A 24,015-nucleotide genomic window follows, 5' to 3' on the forward strand; every position below is an offset into this window, starting at 1 on the left:
ATAAAGGAGGAGATGGATGGTTTAATCTCCGGAGTTTGCCACGCTAACTGGGAGGAAACAGTTTGGAGATCTGATGTCAGCTTGTTTTGCTGCTTCTGCTGTTCTTGCTCTTTGCGTCTTGGGCACCAGTTGCGGTCAGTGGAAGCAAGCGCGGCAGCAGACACTGATCTTGCAGTCCTGAGCTCATGCAAAGGGAGCAGAAACCGTAAGACCCAGTATCTTCATTAGCAAGAGGAAGTGCAAAATCAACTGGCTGGAAGGGCTGCTTACAAAGTGTAGCTGGAGATACAACCTCGGCTAGCCTGCCTTTTCTATTCTGAGTAAGACCAGGACACCTGCAGGCTGCCACCATGCTCCATCGCTGCAGTAGAAGACATTCAGTCCTCTTGCCACACCGCTTCAGGTATCACTCTTAGAGGTCTTCAGTAACCACTAAGAAACTGGCATGAAATATAGCAAAAACGATTAAAATAATAAAACCTTTCAATAGTCACTTCCAGCTCATTTTCCCCCAGGTGCCTTTATCACTTCTTTTTTGCTTTGAACACCCCTGAGAACGTTGCTCCCTGGCATGAGATGCTTTAAAGCTCATCACAACCTCCATAACTTCCAACTGTAGGAATATATGCCCTACAGTCACTCCCTCGACACAGGGCCACCGACAGCTTTATGGATGAGACCATTTCCCAGAGCCTCCTCGAGCCGTGCTCACCAGAGCTCACCAGTGCTCCCTATTTCACGGAAACTACTGCTTGTTCTCACCTCAGGGAGGCTGCACAGGCTTTTGAGGTGGATCAGCCACCTCATATCGCTACTACCAGACTAATACTGAGTGTAACTGCTGTGGCTTCAACACCCCCCCTGAAAGCTCCCGCTCGCCTGCAGAACAAGTCACAGTTGTGGTGTTTTTATATTAACAAGCAGCACAAAGAGTTTCAGTGTCAGGGAGCAAATGTGGTGAAACTGGACACGTTGCAAGAGCTTGCCCATGCCTTTAAGAGCTGGTATCTACGTAGAGGAAAGCAAAGGCAAGGCAGGGTAATTTACTTTCCCAAGGTAATACTAAAGGTCAGCTCTCACTGTGAAAGAATCCTGGTTGCGTGTGATTGTACTTTTGCACCTAAATGTATGAAGCATCATGTATGTAAGACGGAAGTAATGCCAGAGGAAAGTGATCCAAGTGCTTTGGTATCACTGCAGTCCTAATAAATGCACTTTCATTAAATACTGGACTTAAATTGCAGTTTGCTCACTACAAGAAGTGATAAAAATGCAGCATCTCCCTGGAAATGCCGAAGTCACCCCTGTTTATTAGTGCTGCTATTGATATCATACGAGTTGCAGTCAGCACCAACCTCAGCCAGAAGCATCTGTTAATGTTTGTTCATTTTAAACATGTAAAGTGCTTCAGAAGCACTCAATGCCACAAATACTGGCTTTGAGTATGACTCAGGGTAGATGGAGAACAGGGTTCACTTCAGCCCTGTTTCATCAGGCTGTAACCCCGTGATGTACGTGATAACCAGACCCACAAAGGGCATGCTCAGGGCCTTAAAGGTAATAACATCCTGCCTTCCTAGGCTGATTTTGATTCTAAATTACTCTGGGATGTTTAAAGACTTATAACAAATATAACTCATATTATACTTAGAATGAATATATTCATTAGCTGCTAAAAGGCATCTGCTGCCAGCATGACATACCAAGACACTACGTAATAGTTGACATAAAGTGAAGCAAAACATCAGATTAAGATGAAACCGTAAAGGAAAGTGAGGTAGCATCATCATCCCTTTGGGCTCTGGCCAGAAGCTCTGGTTAATTCTTGAGGATGCTGTGATGGGATTTGTGATTTCAGAGCGTCTGTTTAACACTCACACTCCAGAAAGATGGACTCTGCTTCCTGAGCTCCTTATATAGTCTGCAGACAACTGCAGTTCGAGGCTGGAACTATCCCCAAGGCAGAAAGCTGTCAACTTGTCAGATCACTGCACAAAGCAGTAGTAATTTGAACTTAACCCCCCCAGCAACCCACAACTGCCCTGAACAAGACAACACAAAGAGTGCTGTATGTTCAAAAACACAGGAAGAAAGGAAACACGATTCATTCACGTCAGAAAGCAGCACCTTGGTCCCTACCACTCCTTCGTGGTTCTTGTTTTGTTCTAGTTCCTCTTTTTCTCAACCTTTAACTTCACCAGTTGCACTTAATTTCACATTTTCAGATGCTTTTTCTCTTGATAGTGAAGCTTCTGGAGCCTTATCAGCCAGCCCAGACACAGGCTGGAGTCTGGGTGCAGTGTCACTGACTGCTTGTCTTGTCAATGGTATTTTAAGTGCCACCAAGGGAATGTCATTAAATGAGTGTCAAGAGGGCAGGCAAGCAGCTTCCTGCAGAGGTAACAAGAGTCTTTACTCAGAGGAGATTGCTGAGGAGACAGTAACTACTGACCTACATAAGATGTTCTGGGACATCTGTAATTATCAGTCTCCCAGCTTGATGTCTCTCTGCCATTTTATTTAAAGGCTGAGAGTCTTTTCTTTCACATTAAGATTTCCTACTCCTTGCTAACAGACAGTTTTTTCCTCAAGAAAAAGTCATCTCCATTTATGGGCCACAAAAGTTCTTTGACAACATCTTCATAGAGCACCCTCAGGGAAACAGCCTCTGCTCCCACTGACACACAGGTGGTTACACTGGTTCCCTCCCACAACACTGCTCTCTATCCAAAAGTGAACTTCAAATTATCTCCCCCACCTCTTTCTTCTGGACCATTTATTAAATAGCCCAAGAATAATATTTAGCATTTAGGAAACATTGGTTTTAATCACTCAAAATTCTCTAAAGACTTCTCAGAGAGAAATAATCAGGCCCTGGCTCCCTCTTCAATTGCCTGACCCACTAATACCACAGTATTTCTTACACTAGTAGGATGGGGTTTAGCTCCAATGTCCTGACTGCTTTTAAATCTGGGGCACTGCCTCCTACTCAGCTAACACTGATTACAGCCTCCCCTCACCACCACCAGAGGTGTCTGTGGTGCTCCAGCGCACTGCTGCCCACCTCAGTGCTGTGAACACTGCACTTGTGAGCTCCTCTTTATGAAGCATTTCCAGAAGGAAACTTCTGTGCAGATGTGATTCAACAGGAATCACAGAATCCCAGCCTGGTTTGCTTGGGAAGGGACCGTAAAACCCATCCAGTCCCAACCCCTGCCATGGGCAGGGACCCCTTCCACTGGAGCAGCTTGCTCCAAGCCCCTGTGTCCAACCTGGACTTGAGCACTGCCAGGGATGGGGCAGCCACAGCTTCTCTGGGCACCCTGTGCCTCAGCACCCTCACAGGGAAGAGCTTCTGTTTACGAGTTCATCTCAATCTCCCTTCCAATAATCTAATAATAATAATAATGATATAATTAGATAATATCTACCCTAAATCTCCATGAATGACTACTTATGTTTCCTTGTAATGACTGAGGGACGAGCCACCTCTCTCAAACAGTGCTGTCACCTCACCATCACGTCACTCTGCAGACATACAGAGTGGATACTCTCCTTCCAGCCCAGGGCACGAACACACACAATGGTTTAACTTCAGCCGAACTGTTTCCATGGTGTGGTTTCTGTCACCCCAGAAAGGTGAGTGTCATTTTTAGAACATGTGGGCATTGCTCACAAACCCCTAAAGCACAAAGCAGAGCTCAAATTAGAGGCATTGCTTCCTGTAGCATTTCTATGTGGTCACTCAATACTGGAGAGTGGAACAGAGAGGTGGGCTCTTGTGCAATGAGAACGATGAGACCAGAGATTGCTATCAGGGACTGAGCAACGCTCTGACAATACTGTTGCATAAAACTCTTTGTTCAGAGACATTTCCACATCTGCAACATGCAGACCCTGCACTACAAAGTGACCAGAATGGTTACTACTGGTGCTCTTTGATATTGTCATGAATAGTTCCCCAGTTCAAAGTGATGTGGATAAATAGGGGAATGGTCTGAAAGTAAAACAAATGCTCACTAAACACAAGCACAAAATGCTACATTTAGGGGAAAAAATCAAATCAAAAGCACTAAATGAGCTCCCGAGGCCCTTTCCCACCTTCCCACGCTCAGGCTCTGTCATCTACCAGAGTGCTGATAGCAGAGGATGGAATGGAAATGCCTCAGCAAGAGTGGGGTTCCTGTTTGTCAGAAACCTCACTGCTCCACTAAAACCAGGGCTGTATTTTTAAGATGGCAGGGGGTACGTTAATGTCGTACTGGAAATTCACATTTCCTCTGTGTCACTGCAGCAAGTACACAGAGCATATTCTGGATAAGTGAAAAGTTGCTATTCTGAAATGAATATCAACCATGAAGAACATTTCAAAGCAGAAATCTGTAGTAGGTATCATGTTTTCCATTTTCACATGGTATGGACATCTCTGAGCGATTGCCATCACGGGAGTATGTGCTGTACCATCAAACCACAGTTACGGTGCGTACGGGTTCTCATGAAACCCAAAACTTGCTGATGCTCTGATCATAATTCAATTTTACTACAAAAACATGTCATTTGCTGAAAAGAAAATAGTCCATGGAAAACTATAAAACTCAAGCTTCTTTAAATCATTGTTTTCTTATGGAGGCTTGTGTGTATGCATGCGACCTAAGGCCTGACACACCAACCTACTCACTCTGCACAGGTTAAGGACTCTTGTACCCACATAGTTCCCATCGTGTATCAACTGGTTTTTAGGCCTGGCTTATGATGAGCCTGCACAATCCTTGCTTGATAGTCATCTCACTAAATGCAGGTTTTAAGTTATTGTCATTATTCAAGGGCCTTAGTAGATGTTGTCATCTAAGTATATTTTTACATTATAGCTTTCTTCTGTGAAAACTCAGTTTAGCCTTTTCCTTGGAAAGGAAATTCAAACTCAAAACTAGGAAGCTCGAGTCCTTCAAGTCATGGATGTTCCAAAGACTGCAGCAGCTCTGCGCTGGAGCCAGACTGAGAGAGCTGGGCTTGTTCAGCCTGGAGAAGAGAAGGCTCCAGGCAGACCATGGACTGAGGCATGTGAACAAGTATTGTCAACAGCCATAGGCACCAACTTAGCCCATAAAATAAGCCAGGAAATAGCAGTAATGTAGGAATAATTTAACTTACTGCGAGTATCACCTACAGAAATGCTGTGTGCAAGGTGTTTTAGATGGTTTATCCAAAGTAACTGAAATGAAAAAGTGGTAACAATAACAGCATTCTTTAACCAGTTGCCTGAGGGATGCACTAAACCAGACCCTTTCCAGAGGTGTTACAGGCCTTTAGGTTCCTGGAAATGACTGGAGTAAAAACTGTTCTCAGGCTGTCCATTAGCAGCTTCCCAGATGCCCTGTTCTAAAGCCACTGCAGGGTGACACACTCACCAGGCTCACACATGCCAGCGTTCTGCAGGTACGTACGGCACCGCTCCCGGTGCTCCTCCAACGAGCTCCTCTGCTTGTAGCTCCTCCCGCAGAACTCACACTTGTATGGCTTCTCCACTAGAAAAGGAAGAGTGCAGCATAAATAACCACCAGAGGCTCCTGAAACACTGCCGTTCAAGTGTATCATTGCTAATAGCATGCAGTCAGCTCTTGGGAAGTGCTTGAAGCTTCTGTTAAGTTTATGAGGACTGTGATCGTCAAAAAATGAGGGTTACACAAGGGTGCAAGCCACCAGGCACAGAGTTCCTCTTCATCCCCTAAACTTAGCAGCAGGAAAGAAGAGGATTTAGGATTAGACCCTGTTCCTAGGAGCTCAGGGTCCTGGAGCTTTACTCTAACTGATGGCTTTCCTTGGCCTAACTTCCTTAGGGAAGAGCAACTGCTCTGCTGTAAAGCAGGGCTGCTGCTGTCCCAGTTGCCTCACCTAGCTCCTGTCTACGGAGACTTTTTCAAGGATTTAATGAAACTGAAGAACTTAAACCAACCGAAAACTATACATGAGCTTCATTTAATATCCAAAGACACATATTGTAAAGGGAATGACGTTCCTAATACGTTTAAGCTAAAGCAAACCTGTTTGAAACTCAAGATACCCACACAGCCTTTCCCAGTGCCTTATAGACAAGGACTGGCAGCACCTTCTAAACTGTCTCATTACTGTTTTGTGAACAGACATCCTCTAACACACCCAGGCAAAATATTAGCCTTGCACTGGATCCTGTGCTCCCTGCTGCTAATGCAATTGCTCACTTCTTGATGTGATGCACTTGGAGAGATTTTCTTTCTCCCCTTTGATAAGCCAGCTCTTGCAGGCTTCAGTCACGACAACCACATGGCGTGTTTGAAGCATGATGGCTTTAGCGTTGTGCTGGTGGGGAACAGTGACCACCACCATGCTGGGGCTTGATTAAACCAGAACCTCATTTATTCATGTCAGATAATCTCATTTTTAACTTGGATTCTTTGTGGGGTTGAACTTTTTTGCCTGTGAAGTGCAGTGCAGAGATAACATCTATCATTTAGAATAACTGTTTGTGTCTAGGTCCCTGTATAACACAGGATATACACAAAGCAAAGAGGAAGCACAGCCTGGCTCTGGGGGAACTAACATTAATCGATTTATACCTGGATTGTTATTCAAGTCACCTCAAGCCTGTGCCTCTGTTTCTCCCATCTGGAAAATGGACAGAACACGCTACCAGTCTTGGGGAAAAAACCCTGGTGTTTGGTGAGCATGTTAAAGGCATTCAGATGAAAGGCACTACACAACAGCAAGGCGTTAACTGCCAATAAGGTCGTGCTGTCCTGGGTGATGCTCCTAGAGCTCTCCTACCAGGATAGGAACAGAAGGAAGTCCTAGCAAAGCACTCCTCAAATACGGAGCTCACTGGCATAGCTGGCTCCACTCTGGAAACACCAAGGAGCTATTTTGTGCGAGGAGGTCTGGTTTGTCACAGCACACAGCGTGCTTCCCTGTGCCCTGCTTGTGCATCAAGAGTGGAGCCCAGTCCTGAGAGGGTTCCATCAGCACAGCAGGCAGGTGAGTGGTCACTGCTATTTGCTGACTCCTCAAAACTAGACCGGCTGAGCCGACTTTGCTGACGAGCTCTCCATTTTCCACGCCTCGTGTCCTAGTGACACACATCCAAAACACATGAAGTGCCTTTGAAGTCACTTACCAGAATGTGTCCTTAAGTGACCTGTCAGCGCATCCCTCCTTTGGCAGGCATAACTGCAAAGATGACATTTAAAAGGTTTTTCCCCTGTGTGTAGTTTAATGTGGCGGAGGAGGTTTCCCTTCTGAGTAAAGGAAGCTCCGCACTGATTACACTGGAATGGCCGTTCACCTTAAAACGACATACAAAAAAGGACATTTAATGGTTATGTGGGTATCATGTTTATCCTCACACCCTTTCCTTTTTGGAAGGGGAAAGAATGAGATACTGGATCAATTCCTTTCTAGAGAAACACACAGAGCCCTTCCGTTGACTTCAGTGGGAGTTGCTGCAGCTCTGGTGACAGAGCTTCTCGTAACATATGTAGACTATGGAAAACACTGTGCAGTTTTTCCATGGAAATAAGTGTTCTGGAGGAGGCTGATTCCAACAAGCTAGCGACTTTTAGAAAGAAAAGGGCTTATCTTACTGCACGTTGAAACCCAAGATGCTCACTGGTTTGTTGCCAAAGTGTAGCACAAAGAGGAATACACACACAGACTGGAAACGGCAGCACAAAACCAATCTAACTTGTGTTTTGTGTCTAAAGTACTTCAATTACATAGTGCCTTTCATCCAAAATCCTTAAAATGCCCCACAAACACACTTGGACTGACATTTGATCCTGATAAGAAGAAAAGGGGGTAAAGTGAGGCACAGAAAAGCGAGTAACTTGCTACAGATCATGTGTGGCATCAAGGACAGAAGGAGCAAGTCCTGATTTTAGTATTCTTTGATAAAAATAAATAGTCTAGATTACAAATAATTCAGTAGTCAGCTCTTACAAGAATAATAGAGAGGTATTTACCAGTGTGGCTACGCTTATGAACCATCAAGACATTGAGGCTAATACATGCTAATCCACAGATGTCACAAGTCATTTTTCCACTAGCTGGCCTGATGTTGTCATATGAACCCGAATGTCTTTCCAGTTTAATGCTTTCATATTCATTATATTCTCTGGGATAGGTGTAAGGCAGTTCAGATTCTTCAGGGGTTTCCATTGGCTCTGGATGTAAAGCACTCTCCTCTCTTTCACTGTATTCACCTTTCACTTTAACCACATCATCTGCAGGTAAAACAAAGCACAAAAGTGAAAAACGCTCATCTTTATGCACAAGGAAGTATCTTAGGGGAGAAAAACCCAAGTATTACAGCAAATTACATGATCAACCTTCCTAAAAGTTTCATTTAAAACCCCAGAGATGAAGAAATGCAGTTGAGATGTGAATCTTCATGGGTCATGTACACTTTGTGATAGTCACAGCAAGAGAACCCTTAAAAACACTGACCTGCCTGTTATTTACCACTGATGGGTAATTTCCTTCTACTGTATAAGGTATATCACAATATAAACTCCTGCAATGACAGGGCACTACCAAGGCTGTTCCTGTGAATTGGAAATCTAGCAAGACACGAATGAAAAAGGATATTTATACCTTCCCATGGAACCTCTGGCGCCTGAAAGATGATTTGCTGATAAATAAATGCATCCCAGAAACAGGAAAAGATTTGCCCAAAGTCGTATTGCAAGTACATGGTAAAGAACCCAAGGACTCGTGAAGATCTGTGGCCTTCAGACAGGTTCCTGCTTCTGGAGCCATGTCCAGAGAAAACAAAGGCACTGCCTTAAATGACTATCATTTCATGACAAAGAGGCAAACGCAACACATAGCCAGTAACTTACTAACAATAATGCTCCATCTTGGTCCCACTATATAAACACCTGATGATTCCCAAGCCCTGTTGTTGAATTGCCTTTCCACCATTAACTCCAGCGTCACCAGCACTTGCACACAAATCCATATTAAAAGCCAGGATAGCTTTTCCTTCTGCTTAAAGCTGACTTTTCCATCCAGACAAGAGCTGAAGGTTACGCCTCAAGCTACCAATCGAAGTAAAGCACCAAGAGATCAAATACAAAGCTTCCTGTTTGACAGTACTGTTCTCCTGGCCACCTGCTGCTCACTCAGACTGAGGGTTAGACAGTTAAATCTGGCACTGAACCACTTGTCCTTTCTCCAAAGCACAGACCATGGACTGCTGAATATGTATTAACTCTGGTTCTGAGTAACAAACCACATCAAATGCAGAGAACAAACAATGGGTAACAGCGAAAATGAGGTGGCAACATGAAAGCAGCCCTGAAAAATAAAGATCTGGCAAGCCATTCTTTATGAAGTCAACATTTTCAACTATATTTCAGTGGTAAATTCCCTCCTTGAGCCCAGATGTTCGCACTAAGCCCAGCCAATCTCTCACTTTGGGTTGAAATGAGGCAGAAGAAACAGGCGAGTGGTAACTTCTTCAGCTTATGTGAGAATCCACAGTAGTGTGGAAAACTCCAGGATTCCTCTCGGTGCTCTCCCTAGATGATGATATCCACATCAGGGTGGCTTTTCCACCCATTCTGTGTGGTTTTATCCCCCTATCTCCGATGGTTTTCAGTTTGGCTTCGGGACTGATCTTTAAGGTCCCTTCCAACCCAAACCATTCCATGATTCTATGATTCCTGCTTCCACTCAAACAGGGTTTCCTCTGCAGGTGCCTTTGCTGCCAACTTTATGTTAGAGGGTGCAAGAGAGATCCTGCTTTGAAGACTCCTTCAAAATTAGTTTATACACCCATTTCCATTACTCTAAGGGAAAATTCCTACCAATTCCTGAAAGCAGCTTTCAGCAGAATCCCTTTCCCCCCCAAAAAAACCCCAAGGTTTCTTGGTTGTCTTTTTTCCCCTCTCAAAAGGAGGCAGCTCCAAATTAATTTGCTACATCCTGCAGAGCATGGTGAAAGGAAGTGCACGTTGCAGCTGCACCTTGGTGGTACTTTCAGAAGCAATTTCAATTCCCACTTTCTACTTAACGTCTCACCTTTGGTCTGCATCAAACGCAGTTGCTTGGTGCTGGAGGACCAGAGAAGGCTTCTCTACCGTTTTCTGCTGTTTCTCACCACAAGCTCACAGGTTTTCACTCTTTTACAGTCCTGCCAGTGTTCCTGCAGCGTGGCACCAACACCAGTTTGAGTTCCTCATGGCCAGCACTTACTGACTGGCACAAACTGGGCAAACCATCCTACAGCTCCCCCATGGAAAATGAGTACCTCTGCATTTTCTGCATCGCTGACTGCTCGTGATACTTGTGTGTTCTGACAGCAATAGAGAAGGATGCACCCCAGTTCTGAGCAAGGCTTTCCCCCCACTGCCTCCCCCAACAACCCTCACCCCCACTTCAGCTGGCAGTGCCGTCCCACCAAAGCTCCACTGCTTTTCAGTTTCCATGTAGGCATTTGGAGAACCTCAACAGAAAAATCTCACCTTCTCTTGACTGAGAACAACAAAAAGAACGAGGGAAGAGGTGGGTTTTTAACCAAATAGGTCTTAGAAGGGTTGGGATTTTTCTCTCCTAACACTCCTGTTACTCTTTAGAGTATGACAAAAGGAAGCTTTGGTACAAAGCACTCAGAAGAAAGGACAACTCAGCACAGGTCAGAGAACCAAGTAGCTGCAGAGGTCTGAAGCAACCTTTTGCAGCCCTGACTTTTGCTGTGTTTATGGGCAGCACAGGGAGCCCTGGGAGATCAGGAGAGCTGCAACTGCGCTCAAAGGTTTGTATCTGTCACTCAAAACTCATATTTCAAAGAGAGCAGGGTCCACCTTCACCCAGAGGGAAGTGGCTGTAACTTCAAGCAGAACAGGGAAATCTGACTGAGGAAAACCACCTTTATCCCCAGCATCACACACAAAGCTCCCCCAGCTGAGCAAAAGACGTGCTGTCATCTCTCCCCTGCTTAGGAAAGTAAAGAGCTTGTAAGAGGGATAAAACATTCATGGTGTCCAAGCCCAGGTAGCTATTTGTCTTGAGGCAGCTCAGGAAGGTAATAACAGTAGAGCAAAGCGCTGTTGTGGATTTGACACAACAAAGCGCCAGTGTGATGTGTTAAGGCTGATGCACATGGTTTCATTTCCTGGGGAGATGATTACAAGATGAAAGGCATTACTCCAGAGTAATATTTTTGTTTCACCTGAAACATTGTAAAAACAATGGGTTCTGGAAAAAATCCAAAATAAAGCTGTGGTGGCAACTGCAGACTGAGTCACCCCATGAACAGTGCTTGTGTACGTTAGAAAATGCATGACTAAAGAAAGGAGGCACCAGCAGCAAACAGGACAGGCCAGAGCATTATCTTGGCTATTACCCCAAGGAGGAGGCCCTGGAAGGAAAACCCCCCCAATTCCTGTATTTAATGCAACACCTTGGCATCAAACCTAGAGAAAAGAACATCAGTTTGGTCCTGTTGTTAAGCAAAGTTTACCAGCAGTGCTCTGAAAAGCACAAAGAATATAAAGCAGAAGCTATTAAAGACAACAGCACAAAAGGGTGATGTTACTCAAGTGTTTTACAAGGAGCGGGGTCATAATCGTGAAATCCTCAGCACATGCAAAAAGTCAGCTGGGTAACAAAGAAACTTCATCATCTTAATGTGGCACTTTAATGCTGCTGCTGATTTGCTGTGCCAATTCCGAGATAATGAGCCCCTAATGCTACAGATGTTCAGGCAGACTAAAGGGGGAAAAGAAAAAGGGAAAGCTTTTCTTGTATGCCATTTCCTAACTATGCAATTAAACAAATTGTGAAAGCACATAAATAGTTTACCAGGTTTTGACAGCTGTTAATAGGAGTCAGATGCCAAAGAACAAGAAGGGAGTTGATCCAGGCACATATTGAAGGGTTCTGGTGCCTACCTGGATTTGACAGGTATTAACTGCTGGATTCAGCACTGTTCCCTCCACGAATCATCCCCAGAAGCAGCAGTATAAAGCCCAAACCCTGCGTGGTCCTGCTAGAGCTGCTCTCCTCCCAGGATGTGAGATTCCTGTACCTAAGGCAGCTTGAAACACAACAGCCCTACGTGTGAAAACTGAAAAAGGCAGCACAGTTTCCAGATTCAAGTCACAATAAACACCTTTACCATGGAATTAACACACAGCAGGGGGAAGATTTGCCATGAATTAAACCCAACCCTATTCCTCAATGAATAGAGAGAGGTTTGCAGTTTGCATCGGAATGACAAACATCAAAATGACCAGCAATGCTGCATCTAAGGGTTTTTCCTTAAATAATAAGAAAACAAGGACACACACATACATGTGTATATTGAACATCTGGAGACTATAATGGGGAATTATAACATGTGAAGTGACACAAGAGCAATGTGAGATTGTTGGGGTTTTAACAGAGGCAGCACAGAGAGAAGGGAACTTTTCTGCATGTCTGTCTCACCCCACTGCAGAGTTCAATTCTAGGGAAGCAAAAGGAGTTCCAGGTTCCTTGGCCCAACCTGGCCTTGTTTCTCACACTCACTCCAGTGATAAACTCCCTTTTTACAACCACAACAATGCTTTAATGAGACTGAAGCTTTTATGAACCCTTGTTTGCCACCAAAGGAGGGAGTGCTCACCCAGGAGCACCATCAGCTTCCAGCTAGACAGCAACGGCCACAACACTGGCAAAGATATAGTGGCAATAACCATGTGCTCCCTCACACAGTGAGTACAGCACCAGGCCTGACCTGCTGGGGTCTTCAGCACCAAGAATCCCAAGTGTGGCATCCACTGCCTCTGTTCTACTGAGGAAATCACTGGAAATCCACAGGTTTCACTGCCTCCACTTACTAAAGTTATTACTTGGACAAAGTAGGCAGAAGCTCTTCCCTGTGAGGGTGCTGAGGCGCTGGCACAGGGTGCCCAGAGAAGCTGTGGCTGCCCCATCCCTGGCAGTGCTCAAGGCCAGGTTGGACACAGGGGCTTGGAGCAAGCTGCTCCAGTGGAAGGGGTCCCTGCCTGTGGCAGGGGTTGGAGCTGGAGGAGCTTTAAGGTCCCTTCAACCCAAACCAGTTTGGGATCCTATATTTGCTTTATTTTATCTTTGTGCCTTCCAGTACTGTTGTTCAGGCTGCATTCTGTACACCACCCAAGCACTATGTTGCTTAGACTCTGTCTGAAGCACCCTTGGGTGGTAATTCCCAAATGAACCCATGTGGTACGCACCTGGTGGAAATTTCACCCTAAAAATACTCTGTGGTAATGTGTTTCTTTGGGTTTATTGTGACTTGAAACAAAAAATAGAAACAAACAACATTGAAATGCAGCACGAGGATTGGAAAGGAAAAAAGAGAACCTGACCCAGGCATCATTTTCCAAGTGGTCGGATGCATATTTTCTACTTCATTAATACCAGGGTCTCTCTAGCATTAAAACACAGAGTAATTTCTCTAGTTGTCCAGTTCATTACAAGCAAAACTCAATAAAACATAACGAAACAACACACATCATCTCCAAGCTTATATGAGCCAGGAAACTTGAATTGTGTAACCGGGTCTTAAAGCATCCTATTCAAAGATAAAGATTTTTCTTGTAATTCTGTATATTCCTCTATAAATCTATCATTTCACACCCAGTATTTCCCATCTCTTCCCAATTTCTGCCTAATAGTCATCTAGTGGGAATTATTTTACTTTCTTTCAAAATGTTGCTACAGGAATTAAAACTTTACTAACAGAAACAGGGAGAAATGAAAGATGTTCTCCAAAGGGAGCACTCCCAAAGCTGGAGCTGAGCAGGACAACCCACAGCCCCAGGCCATGGCTCAGGGCATTAAACTGATGCTACAAAATCTGGGGAGGCAGAATGCCATCACCTGAGACAACGTGACCAGGGGCTGGATGTGGTCAGTGCCGTGCTGAAACTCCTATAGGATTTTATTTGGGGTTTGTTTTACTTACAAAAGGCACTGACAGCTTGGTGGTTTTCCTCAGCTGTCTATACTGGAGCACAGAGGATAGGGGGAATGCCACCCCCCATCCCCAGGCCTCCAGCACCCAGTGTTTCCAAAGGCCAGCTGAATCTTGGTTCATTTCTGACACCTGTTAGCATCACCATCACCCTCAAGAGCTTGAAAGTCTCCCTCTTAAAAAAGCCACACATTACAATATGAAACCGGACAAGTTCTTCCCTTCTGTCCCAGGGAAGAGAAGCACACTCACAGAAAACACTTCTCAAATGACAATTCCTGAAGTCCAGAAAGCCACATACAACCACAACCGTTAAATCAGGCTGCAATTAGACACTTAATCAGAGAACATCTGGACCCAACAGTCAGACTGAGAAAGGCCACGTGTTAAATTCAGATAATCACCTTCATTAGTTATATCAGGGGACCTATTACTAATGCAACCACTCAGGCACGAGCCTCTCTGGTCAACTGCTTCTGCAAATGAACTTCAAAGCTGAGAAGCTGAAGAGTTTCAGTCAGCCTTTTCTTATAACCCACCATCCTCTTGTGTCTGATACTAAAAAAGTATCATATGAAAAGAAGATATAGTCTAATAATATGAAGAACAGGGAAATTTGTGATCAATCTCAATGTAGTTTTAACTGAAGACAAGAGGTTGGTTAAGAAGTTGTTCAAATTCCTCAAACAATATAAACTTCCCAAAACCAAGTGTATTGATTTGATTCAACTATAAACTATTTGTCTGTAGTAAATAACTAGATTTCAAGACTTGAATTTGAGATTTCAGGGATATTCTCTTCAAATTTAGGGATTCATAATTAAATACTTGTGATTTACTTTTAGCTTGCTCTTCTCCAGGAGCACATGTGTCCACTCAGTGTTTCCTCAGTAATGTCCAGGCCTGTCCACCAAACCCAAACTCAGAGCAGAGGGGAAGGCTTGGAACCAGATGAGCTTTAAGGTCCCTTCCAACCCAAACCAGTCTGGGATTCCATGGTATTTCCAGGCAAATTCCATTTTCTGCTGACAATGATGGGTTAATTGGAATAAGAAATAGCTGCATTTTTCTGGCTGTTTCAAGGCCATCAGACTATCCGAGCTCCTGGATCAGCTCTGGGCTCCCCATCGTGCAGGATAGCCCAAGCTGATGTCAGTCACTTAAGGCTGTGGTGAGACAACCCACTGTTGATGTCACTGAATGTTCTTGGGTGCATTCCTGCTGCTGCTGGTACAGTACAGAGAGCTAAAACAAAGTCAAGAGGATCTTCTGGTGATAAGACTCAGACACATCTCTGGGTTCACGTGTAACCACCAAAGCAGAGGCCTGACACAGTGGAGCAGCACAGACTCCTTGCCTGGTTTTAACACTTACAGAAATCCCCTGTTAAGTGATCTTCTGCAGCACGGTACTGCTGATGTTGTGAGATAACCCCTGGGTCCCATGAGCAGCCAGGCTCGATCTGGGCTTGGGAGATGTAATAGCTGATAAAAAACGGCACTTCCTTTTCGAGCAGATAAGTGTGTGTGTGTGAGCAGCAGCACTGGAACCTCAGTGCATCGAGGCGAGGGCTTTTCATCCCCTTCAGCCTTTTACCCCCTCCTTTCACACACCTAAACGCAGCAGCAGTCAGCATCCAGAAACCACGAATGTGGCTTTTTAGTTCACAACCAGGAAAGCTCACTAACATTCAGAACACCCCCAAAATCAGCAGCCTCAACAGATGAGAGAATTTAGACATAATTAAACTTGACTCTGACTCCCATAAGGAAGAAGGGTGGTCTTTTTCTCTCATTTTTAAACGAAAGATGCTTCATCCATGGCCACCAAAGGCCACAGTGTTGGGGACACATAAAAAGACCAGAGAAATTCAGCGCTTCCTCCCCTCTCTGGCTCAGGGTTTGCCTCTTCTCAGCCCAGACACAGGAAGCACCATGGGAACAGTGTATTTTTATGGTTGCAGGCAAGCGTGCACCATGTGCACCACAGCATGCAGCTTCATTCCCCTGAGGCAAAAAGAGGGGGGTTCTTTCTTTTTGTCCTCCTTGCTCTCCAGCAGGCTTTTAATTACCATATTACTCCAGCCTTCTGCCTAATTGTTTGCCCTGTACTTAGCACTCAGCATGGCTGAAGTCCTTTCAAAAGCAAGACAGGTTGAAGCCTCTACCATTACTGAGTGCCTTTATGAGATTTCTGTAGCCTTTTGAAAGGATCAGGGTACCACTTTCTGCAGCTTAGCATAAAACCCCACCAAACTGGAGCCAGGCAACATCTAGGTATGACCAGGCTCCAACTTCTGCTTAAAGTCTCAGGGGTTGGAACTAGATGATCTTTAAGGTCCCTTCCAACCTAAACCATTCTATGATTCTATAAAGCTCACAGTGTTATTTAGAGCATCAGCATTAATAATGGAAGCTTCACAAAAAGTGTAGAGTCCAAGGAATGGAAGATCACTACTGAATGGCTGGCAAAACATGGAAAAAACACATCATTGTGCTGAAGAAAAACACGTTACAGACATATTAAGGCAGTGGAAACCAGGTTATCAAACGCTTGATCTCTCTCTTAGTGGTCTCACCTTCAGCAGACGGAACAAACCCTGTGGGCACAGCTCATGAAGGGATTTGGGATTAAAGAGTTTGCAGTGTTGCAGGCTGTCATCTGCAATGAACTGCGAGGATGCTGAAGTGGAATTGCTTACTCACAAAGGGGATGGAGCATGGATCCATTTGTGAGAACCACACCAACATCTTTGCAAGACTTCTCTATAAATCTGAGATGTAAGGAGGGTATTAGTGATCACATCTGGAAAAGGGACAAATAGAGCTTTTAGGTTTTTCAAGAGACACTTTCCAGGTACACACAGGACATAATCCATTTCCCAAGAGCAATCACCCATCCTGAGATGTCTATCCTGTGATCCTGGAGAATGCTCCATACTCATTTGTACCAGGGTTAGTGATCCTGAAAGATCACACTCCCACCTGGGCAGCACCACCAGAGCGTGGCTCCACTTACCCAGAAGCACAACAGATAGTTACTGAGCCACAAGCACTGCTCCTGCTCTCCAGTAGGCATGACATGCAAACTAAGATTATTTGGGAATGTTAGCATCCTGGCTTTGTCAGGAATTTACACACAGCTACTGCTGCTCACACAGCCTCCAGGACTTCAGCACATGTAAAGATATCAGAGTTATCGTGCTTCCGGTATCAGAATGACTGTGGAGAGCTGCATGTGAAGCAATGGGGGAAACACTACGTGGATTTTAGTTTGTGCCATTTCACACTAAGATACTGCAGCTTTTCTGTGCATTTCCAACAGCTTTCTCCCAGCAGTTGTGTCTTTATTCCTACAGTGAGAATCAAGGAATTGAGCACCACGGTACTAGGTTCACACTCACTTTATAATGAAGAAATGCTCTCATGGTAAGGGAGGCAATCAGAGGGAAATGAGGTTTAATTGGTATTTACAGTGTTATATGTGAGATGTGAATTCTCCATACTTGCATTCCAGAACAAATTGCAAAGAGAGTGCAAGAGACCAGCAGTGATGTAGAGCAATGTATGAGTGCATGAGAGCAGTGTCAGCATCAACACTCTCCCACAAGTGTCAAAGTTGCACCTGACATATGTGTGTGGAAAAGAGCCTGAGGAAAGGTGCTGAAGGTGACATAGGACAGATAAGGAATGGAAAAAGAGACTTGCTTGATGCCATGATGCTGCGTGTGCGAGCAGAATAGACAGTGCTCCTGGAATGGGGAGGTGGGGAGAAGCTAAAGCGGTTCCTCTTGGATGGTCAATATTCCCAGTTCCTCTTGGAGTGGGTTGTGAAAGAAACCCTTTCCTGGCTTCCTCCATGCACAGTTTAGGGATGGAGGAAGGGGACAGGGAAGGGCAGGGACACTGGGGAAGCAGAGGTGGGAGTGAGTGAATGCAAGTGGGAATGGTATAAGTGATGGACAAGCAGCTGGAACACGGCTGCAAAGATTTTATGTGCTGTGGGATCCAAAAGAGAGATGAGGTGCCTTGGATGTAGAAAAGGATCAAACCTATCCACATCTTGTGGATAAAAACATTAAACTTCTCTTTTTTGGGGGTAAGCAGAGCAGAACTCACCTGCCCAAGCTAGATCCTACATTGCAGACATGTACATTAAGATACTCTCCACTGACTATAAATGGAGCCCTGCTGAGAAGCAGCTGCTCTGGGGACAGGAGGCATTTCACCCTGTCACACAGCCAGATTTGGTGAGGAACCTGTGAGCTCTCACTGCACCAACTGCCAAGCAAGGCCAGGCACCAGTGCAGTTCCCCTAGACACCAGGGTCATAGATACCCAAGGGAGATAACTTCTCCCTCTTGATGGGCTCTTGCTAGTGCAGCACTTCCCTCGAGGGTTTCATGTTTTCTACTTTGTTAATAAATAGAAAAAGTTTCATCTTCAATAATGCAAAAGTTTAACCCTGAACATTTCATGTTAGTCTAAAATAATCCCATTCCCATTGCAGGACACAACCCAAAGCTACTTGCGCATCCAAGACAGAAACAATTCCTTAGTGATACATAAATGCTACCTCAGAACTGACCAAAGCCACAGCCATCATTTGTCCTGACAATGCCACCACAGTGCCATGGCCATGCAGCACATGAACCTGCCTTTTCCCCAGGATACGGACACCACATCCTCCACCAGGCAGCATCTTTCACTGTTTGTGGTTGAGAACTGGCATAAATGAACACACTCAGCTAACTGGCAGGAAGGTTTATTCATGCTGTGATTTCACTCTAGCAGCTTCTACCTCGAGGAAGGGATTGAAAGTCTCTTGCCCTACATCTGTCATCTGCACAGCTCCTGAACCCTGAGGGGCTGCAAGACTGCTATATCCAGGAGCTGCTACTTTTACCTTTTAGCTATTAAACAAAGATGGGCTACTAGTTTTTAAAGCTACACATAAATATACACTTATGTAGGACCTCTTCAATAAGAAATAGTACCTATTGGTTTAACATTTTGTTCATGCCTGTGTCTTCTTTCAGAGCTGTATAGGAAAGGTTTACTGTTCAAATTAAACAACATGGTAAACTGCTAATCATAATCAACCTTCTGCCCCCCCACAGTTTAAAGCACAGGGATACTGCCACGGTTTGACATGTTAAAGAGCTGGGGTGTCCTAGGAATTTCAGGTGATTTATCCTTTCTTTAAGACAAAACTCATGTTATTTTTCAGGTATCAGAGCAGCTTGGCAACATTAATAAAAACTGCATTTGTCATATGCAAATAACTTTTAAGAACTTGTATGCTTCAACACAGCTCACCCTATGGACAAGGTCTTATCTTGCTTCTGTAGAAGTCACCTTTAGGAAACGCATGTGAGGTTCCCTGGTGGGACACAGGTACTCTTTCTTTAGAGCATGTTGAAACACTCTAAAGTAATTGCATTGTACATCCTTTTACAGCCACACAGGAAAACCAGAGCCATGATCCAAAGTAAACTTCCTAATCACTCTCACAGCATGACCAGATGATTCAAAAGACAAAATATAACTATTAGTTATCAGAATTCAGTCTCCACTTTACCTTCTGCTTCTTCATTAGACTGACTGTGTTCCTTCATATCTGCTGCGTTATCCATCCTTTCCATTTCCTGGGATTTGTTCAGATTACAGTCTGTCAAAACCTCCTGTCCTTCTGAAAAACACCCCAACACAACCATTCATTATGCTCCAAGAGCATTTCCAAGTGATTCCCTCAAAGCATCTGCAAATTCCTGGTGCTGCTCATCATGGCCACAGTGTTCTGCTTGCAGAGGCGTTAGGATGGATTTGCTTCTCAAAGTCCTGGACAAACTCTCACATAGGATCACATTATTCTTGCTTCCCTAACCCAAACTTCCAGCTGTCTCCTGAAACATTTCCTTGCCCACTCTACACTCTTTCCCCCCCTGGCTTTCAGTATCATTTTCCAATATTATATTGAATATCCACAGTTTTATTTCAATTCTGCAATTTCCCTTTTGCCTTCAGCACCCATCTTCATCCTGGTGCTATTCAGTGTCCTGGGAATTGAAACTGCAATGCAGACATTTCCCTCCATATAAACTTCAATTTCTTTAAGAGAGAGTGAAAGAACATAACTTGAAGCACTGTACCTGCAGCCAGTGGCTGTTCCTGAGGATTACTTAGGTCCATACCTGCCTCTGAACCTGCAAAAAGACAGAAAAGCCACCGGATTTGTTTAATATTCAGGACCATTTGTGACACAGTTGCTCTAATCCTATAAATTCCCATTTTCTCGATTGAAAGCAAAAGTGGAAAAGGCAAAACTTTCCCAGAAATAAATACCAACTCCTTGTTCTGTTTCATTGGACAACCTTGAGCACTGGCACGTGCCCAGAAAAGGGATTAAATGTTATTTTCTAACTTTGAACTACTGCAGAACAGTTAACTTACCCTTGCAATGTACCATCCTGCAAGTACAGCCCAGTGGTAGTAACTCTGTAGGAAGTGAATTTCTATAAAGCACAAAGGTGGTTTTTACATTCCTTTTCCAACGCAAAGGAAAAACCTATCTTCATGACACCTACTTCCCATGATATCTAATTCCCATTTAGAGATTCCGATAGGGCTTTTGGAAGGAATTTAGAGGGCTGCATGTGTGGTTTCCAAAAGCTCTGAGCACTCAGAAGAACGTCTGAAGATAAAGCTGCAGGTTTTTCCATCTCCCACTGCAGTGCCTGAATTCAGGGTGGTTTGGTGAACTGGAGGCAGCTCTGACCTGTCCAGTGGAGGCTTTACTCAGCACCTTGGTGTCTTGAGATGTCATTGATGTAAGGGTTGATTTTCTTCACGGTGTCACAGCTACCTGCTTCCTTCCTCCCTTCTCTATTTTTTATATACCATAAAATCTTTCCTCATCTTTGACCATATCAAATAGGAGCTCCCAGCCTGGCAGAATTCCTTCCTGACAGTTACATAACTGCAGTGCCCTTACAGTGGCTGTGAGGTGTTAACCACCACTGACATTTACCCAGAACTATCTCTCTTTACCCCCGCTGCCTATGGAACATTTCTGTGGGCTCTGCAACGTCAAAATACAAAGCTCTGTTAACTACAGCAAAGCAGCCTGGCAGCAGAGGAGGCTTCCCAAAAACGTGCACCAGCAGACGAGGGGCTGATGCCTCCAGCAAAATAAAGGCAAACTTCAAGACAACAGAACTCTCCAAAGGGTTTTTGTCCTTGTTTGGTTCATTGTTTCCTAACTGAAAGCACCCAGCTCCCATCTCTCAGTAGCGGGCCTCAGGGTTACATTATGCAGCAGCTCCCATTACTCTTAACTGGCTGTTACCAAAGAACAGCAAGGAAAACCAAACACTGTTAATGACTAGAGCTGGCCTGAGCTCTTCAGGGTGGAACTCCTGACTGGAGACAAGTGGTTTAAGCCATTAGCACTTATGAAACGTATCCTAAAATGAAACCAGAGCTCCTCTCCTTCCGCTAAATACAGCACAAGTGGGAGCTTTTCATCAAGTGGCTTTTATTCGAGCTAAGAACATTGCTTTGCAGCCTAAAGATAGGAATGGAATTGAACGACAGAAAGCTCAAATATTTACTAATTTTGTATTTTTTAAATCAATGTATTAGGTGAAGGAAGTCCACGGTTAGAGCTCTTAGTTTGTCTTTGTTTCATTTATCATCACACCAGTAGAAGTGAGATCCAAAGCAGCAAACAGACCAATTTATACTGCGAATACCGGGGGGAAACATCAGTAAATGCACAACCAAAACTCTCTCTAGCAGTGATTTTAACTTTACATTGCAAGAACATAGACATTTCAATCACACAAACCCTTGGAACTGTGCAAACATTAAGCTCTGGGCAAGGCAATTCCCCGTCTCTCTGGAATACTGGAGATGGGGTTTAGTTGCATTCTGAAATCCTGGGCTGAGAAAATCCTGAAGTGGCCAAAGCCAAAATTAAGCCAAAAAGGTGCCAGCCAGGGCAGGGGGGGGGTGTGGGTGGGAAAACAGCAATTCTGCCTTGCCCTGGGCTGCAGGAGGTAGTGGAAGGCAGAGTGAGAGCCCCTAAATGATGATTCTAAGTGGATAGCTCTGCACATGTTCCTGTGTAGCTCCATCGGTGTAGAAACCATGGGATTCCCCAGGACATCCCAGGCACTCCACCAGGGAGGCTGCACTGCTAGATCACATCACACAAGATTCTGTGTGCCCTCAACAGCCCAAGCACCATCCTGCTCTGAGCAACTCTGACCTGCAGCTGCAGGGCAACCTGCTAGAGATCAGCACTGCCCACCCCGTGCGACCACTGAGCTGGACCTGCTCAGTCCTCAGCTTCCCATCTGCTTCCTAGTGGGATGGCCTCTGGGTTTAGTATTGAGTGTAACAGGCTCCTGCCCATGATGGGCTGTTGGACAGCACAGTCACACCATCGTTTAGGTTGGAAAAGACCTTTGGGTGCATCTGAGTCCAACCATTAACTCAACACTGCCCAGTCCACTACTAAACCATGTTCCCAAGTGCCACATCTGCACACCTTTCAAATCCCTTTAGGGATGGTGGCTCTACTACTGCCCTGGGCAGCCTCTTCCAACACTTAATGACTCTTTCAGTGAATAATTTCTTCCCAATATCCAACCTAACCCTCCTTTTGATGAGATAAGAACAACCATATGATACCTCTCTTTTCTGTTGAGAAATAAACCAGACTTTCCATCGCTTTCAATTCTCCAACATCCACCCATCAGAGTCTGGTTTCTTTATATTAGCCCCAAGCAGCTTCTTAAAGCCCTAGTGGTCTTTTACTATTCAAGCTCAGGTCTCTTTCCTGAATGAAGTATTTTAAGCCAGATCCTTCACTATGTCACATAAGCATGCTGGAAGGAGGTCTAGGAAGCTTCCAGCCCTGATACTGTACAAATAAGACCATGTTCCTACCCAGCATTTAGAGGAGAACGATGCAGGAGATCACTTACAGAACACATTAAGTCTTCTTGAGCTTCAGAGGGATGCACTGACCCGGGTGCACGGGAAGGAGACGCGTGCCTGTGTGTGCTGCAGCGGGCGCTCAATGTGCATTTGCAAAGCAGAAGTAAAATCCGTGTGCTATTGAGAGCAATCCTCAGGCATCCTGTGTCCCCCCAGCAGCCAAAGCGGGCACAGATATTCAAATCACTCACTAAAAAAGCACTGGGGCACTATAACACGGAGCCAGACTCACACTTTATCCTAGTGTTTGATCAGTTAATAGAAGCAACAAAACCTACCTGCATTTTAACCCCCCCCCCCAAACTGGATGTTTAACACTGATACCCCTCCATCACCACTGCAGCCATCAAAACGTGAGGGATGCCTTGAATTATTCTAACCTTACCTGTTTGCCTCCCAAGTGAAACCCGGAACGTTGCCTTTTTACTGCCAGCTGCAGGTTTCAACCCAACAGCACCACGAAGGGGACTTCTTGTCAAATCCTGTATGCTCTCAGTTCTTCTAGCACAGCACGTGGAACAAACACAGCTCATTTCCTTGTTTGTGCCATCTTCAGAGGCACAAGCAAGGCTAAGTAAAACACACACCAAACCCTGGCCTCTGCCCTACAGGTTGACCCCTCCAGCCTTACCCCTAAATGCTCACAGAAGAGCCAGCACCTCTGTGATGTGCAGCACTCAACTGCTCTCACCCAATGTGGTTTTCACGTTCAAGCCACACAGAGGGAAAACCAAATCTCCCTGCTGAAAGGCCTTCTCCAGCACTTCCACTCTCAATGGCTTTCTGAAGAAGGCACCCAGACCAAAGAAACTCTTTATAGGGTCTCTTATACTTTGCTGTTCTTAAGCACCATGTAATGCTCTAAGTGACAAGGGCATTTTAAGTGCACATATCATTGTAGGAAGAAATCCTGACCAGCAGTAACTAAAGATAATGGTTTTCTTCACACTGTAGCATGAGACCTTCTAGACCCAGCAGAATAACTGACATCCATATCAACACGTTCATCCCAGTGCAGCAAATCCCCCAACACAACCA

General features: G+C 44.8%; 1 protein-coding gene across 10 annotated transcripts in view; it reads right to left on the reverse strand.

The window, feature by feature from the left end:
• IKZF3 (IKAROS family zinc finger 3) overlaps positions 1-24,015 on the reverse strand; it is a 30,677-nt gene that overhangs the window by 5,339 nt on the left and 1,323 nt on the right. The window contains exons 1-6 of one of the 10 annotated variants that reach the window (XM_061375467.1): positions 23,363-23,563; positions 20,124-20,177; positions 19,553-19,663; positions 7,992-8,252; positions 7,148-7,315; positions 5,409-5,525 (exon numbers count right to left, since the gene is read on the reverse strand). In XM_061375467.1, coding sequence (XP_061231451.1) covers positions 5,409-5,525; positions 7,148-7,315; positions 7,992-8,252; positions 19,553-19,663; positions 20,124-20,177; positions 23,363-23,510 — 859 coding nt within the window. In that variant the 5' untranslated portion in view covers positions 23,511-23,563. The other 9 variants (XM_061375442.1, XM_061375449.1, XM_061375493.1 and 6 more) reach the window with 9 other exon arrangements.

Source organism: Neopsephotus bourkii, unplaced genomic scaffold, assembly GCF_033783945.1.
Source record: "Neopsephotus bourkii isolate Nb327-2 ecotype Australia unplaced genomic scaffold, CSIRO-AGI_Nbou_v1 NB_191, whole genome shotgun sequence".
NCBI classification, from domain to species: Eukaryota; Metazoa; Chordata; class Aves; order Psittaciformes; family Psittacidae; genus Neopsephotus; species Neopsephotus bourkii.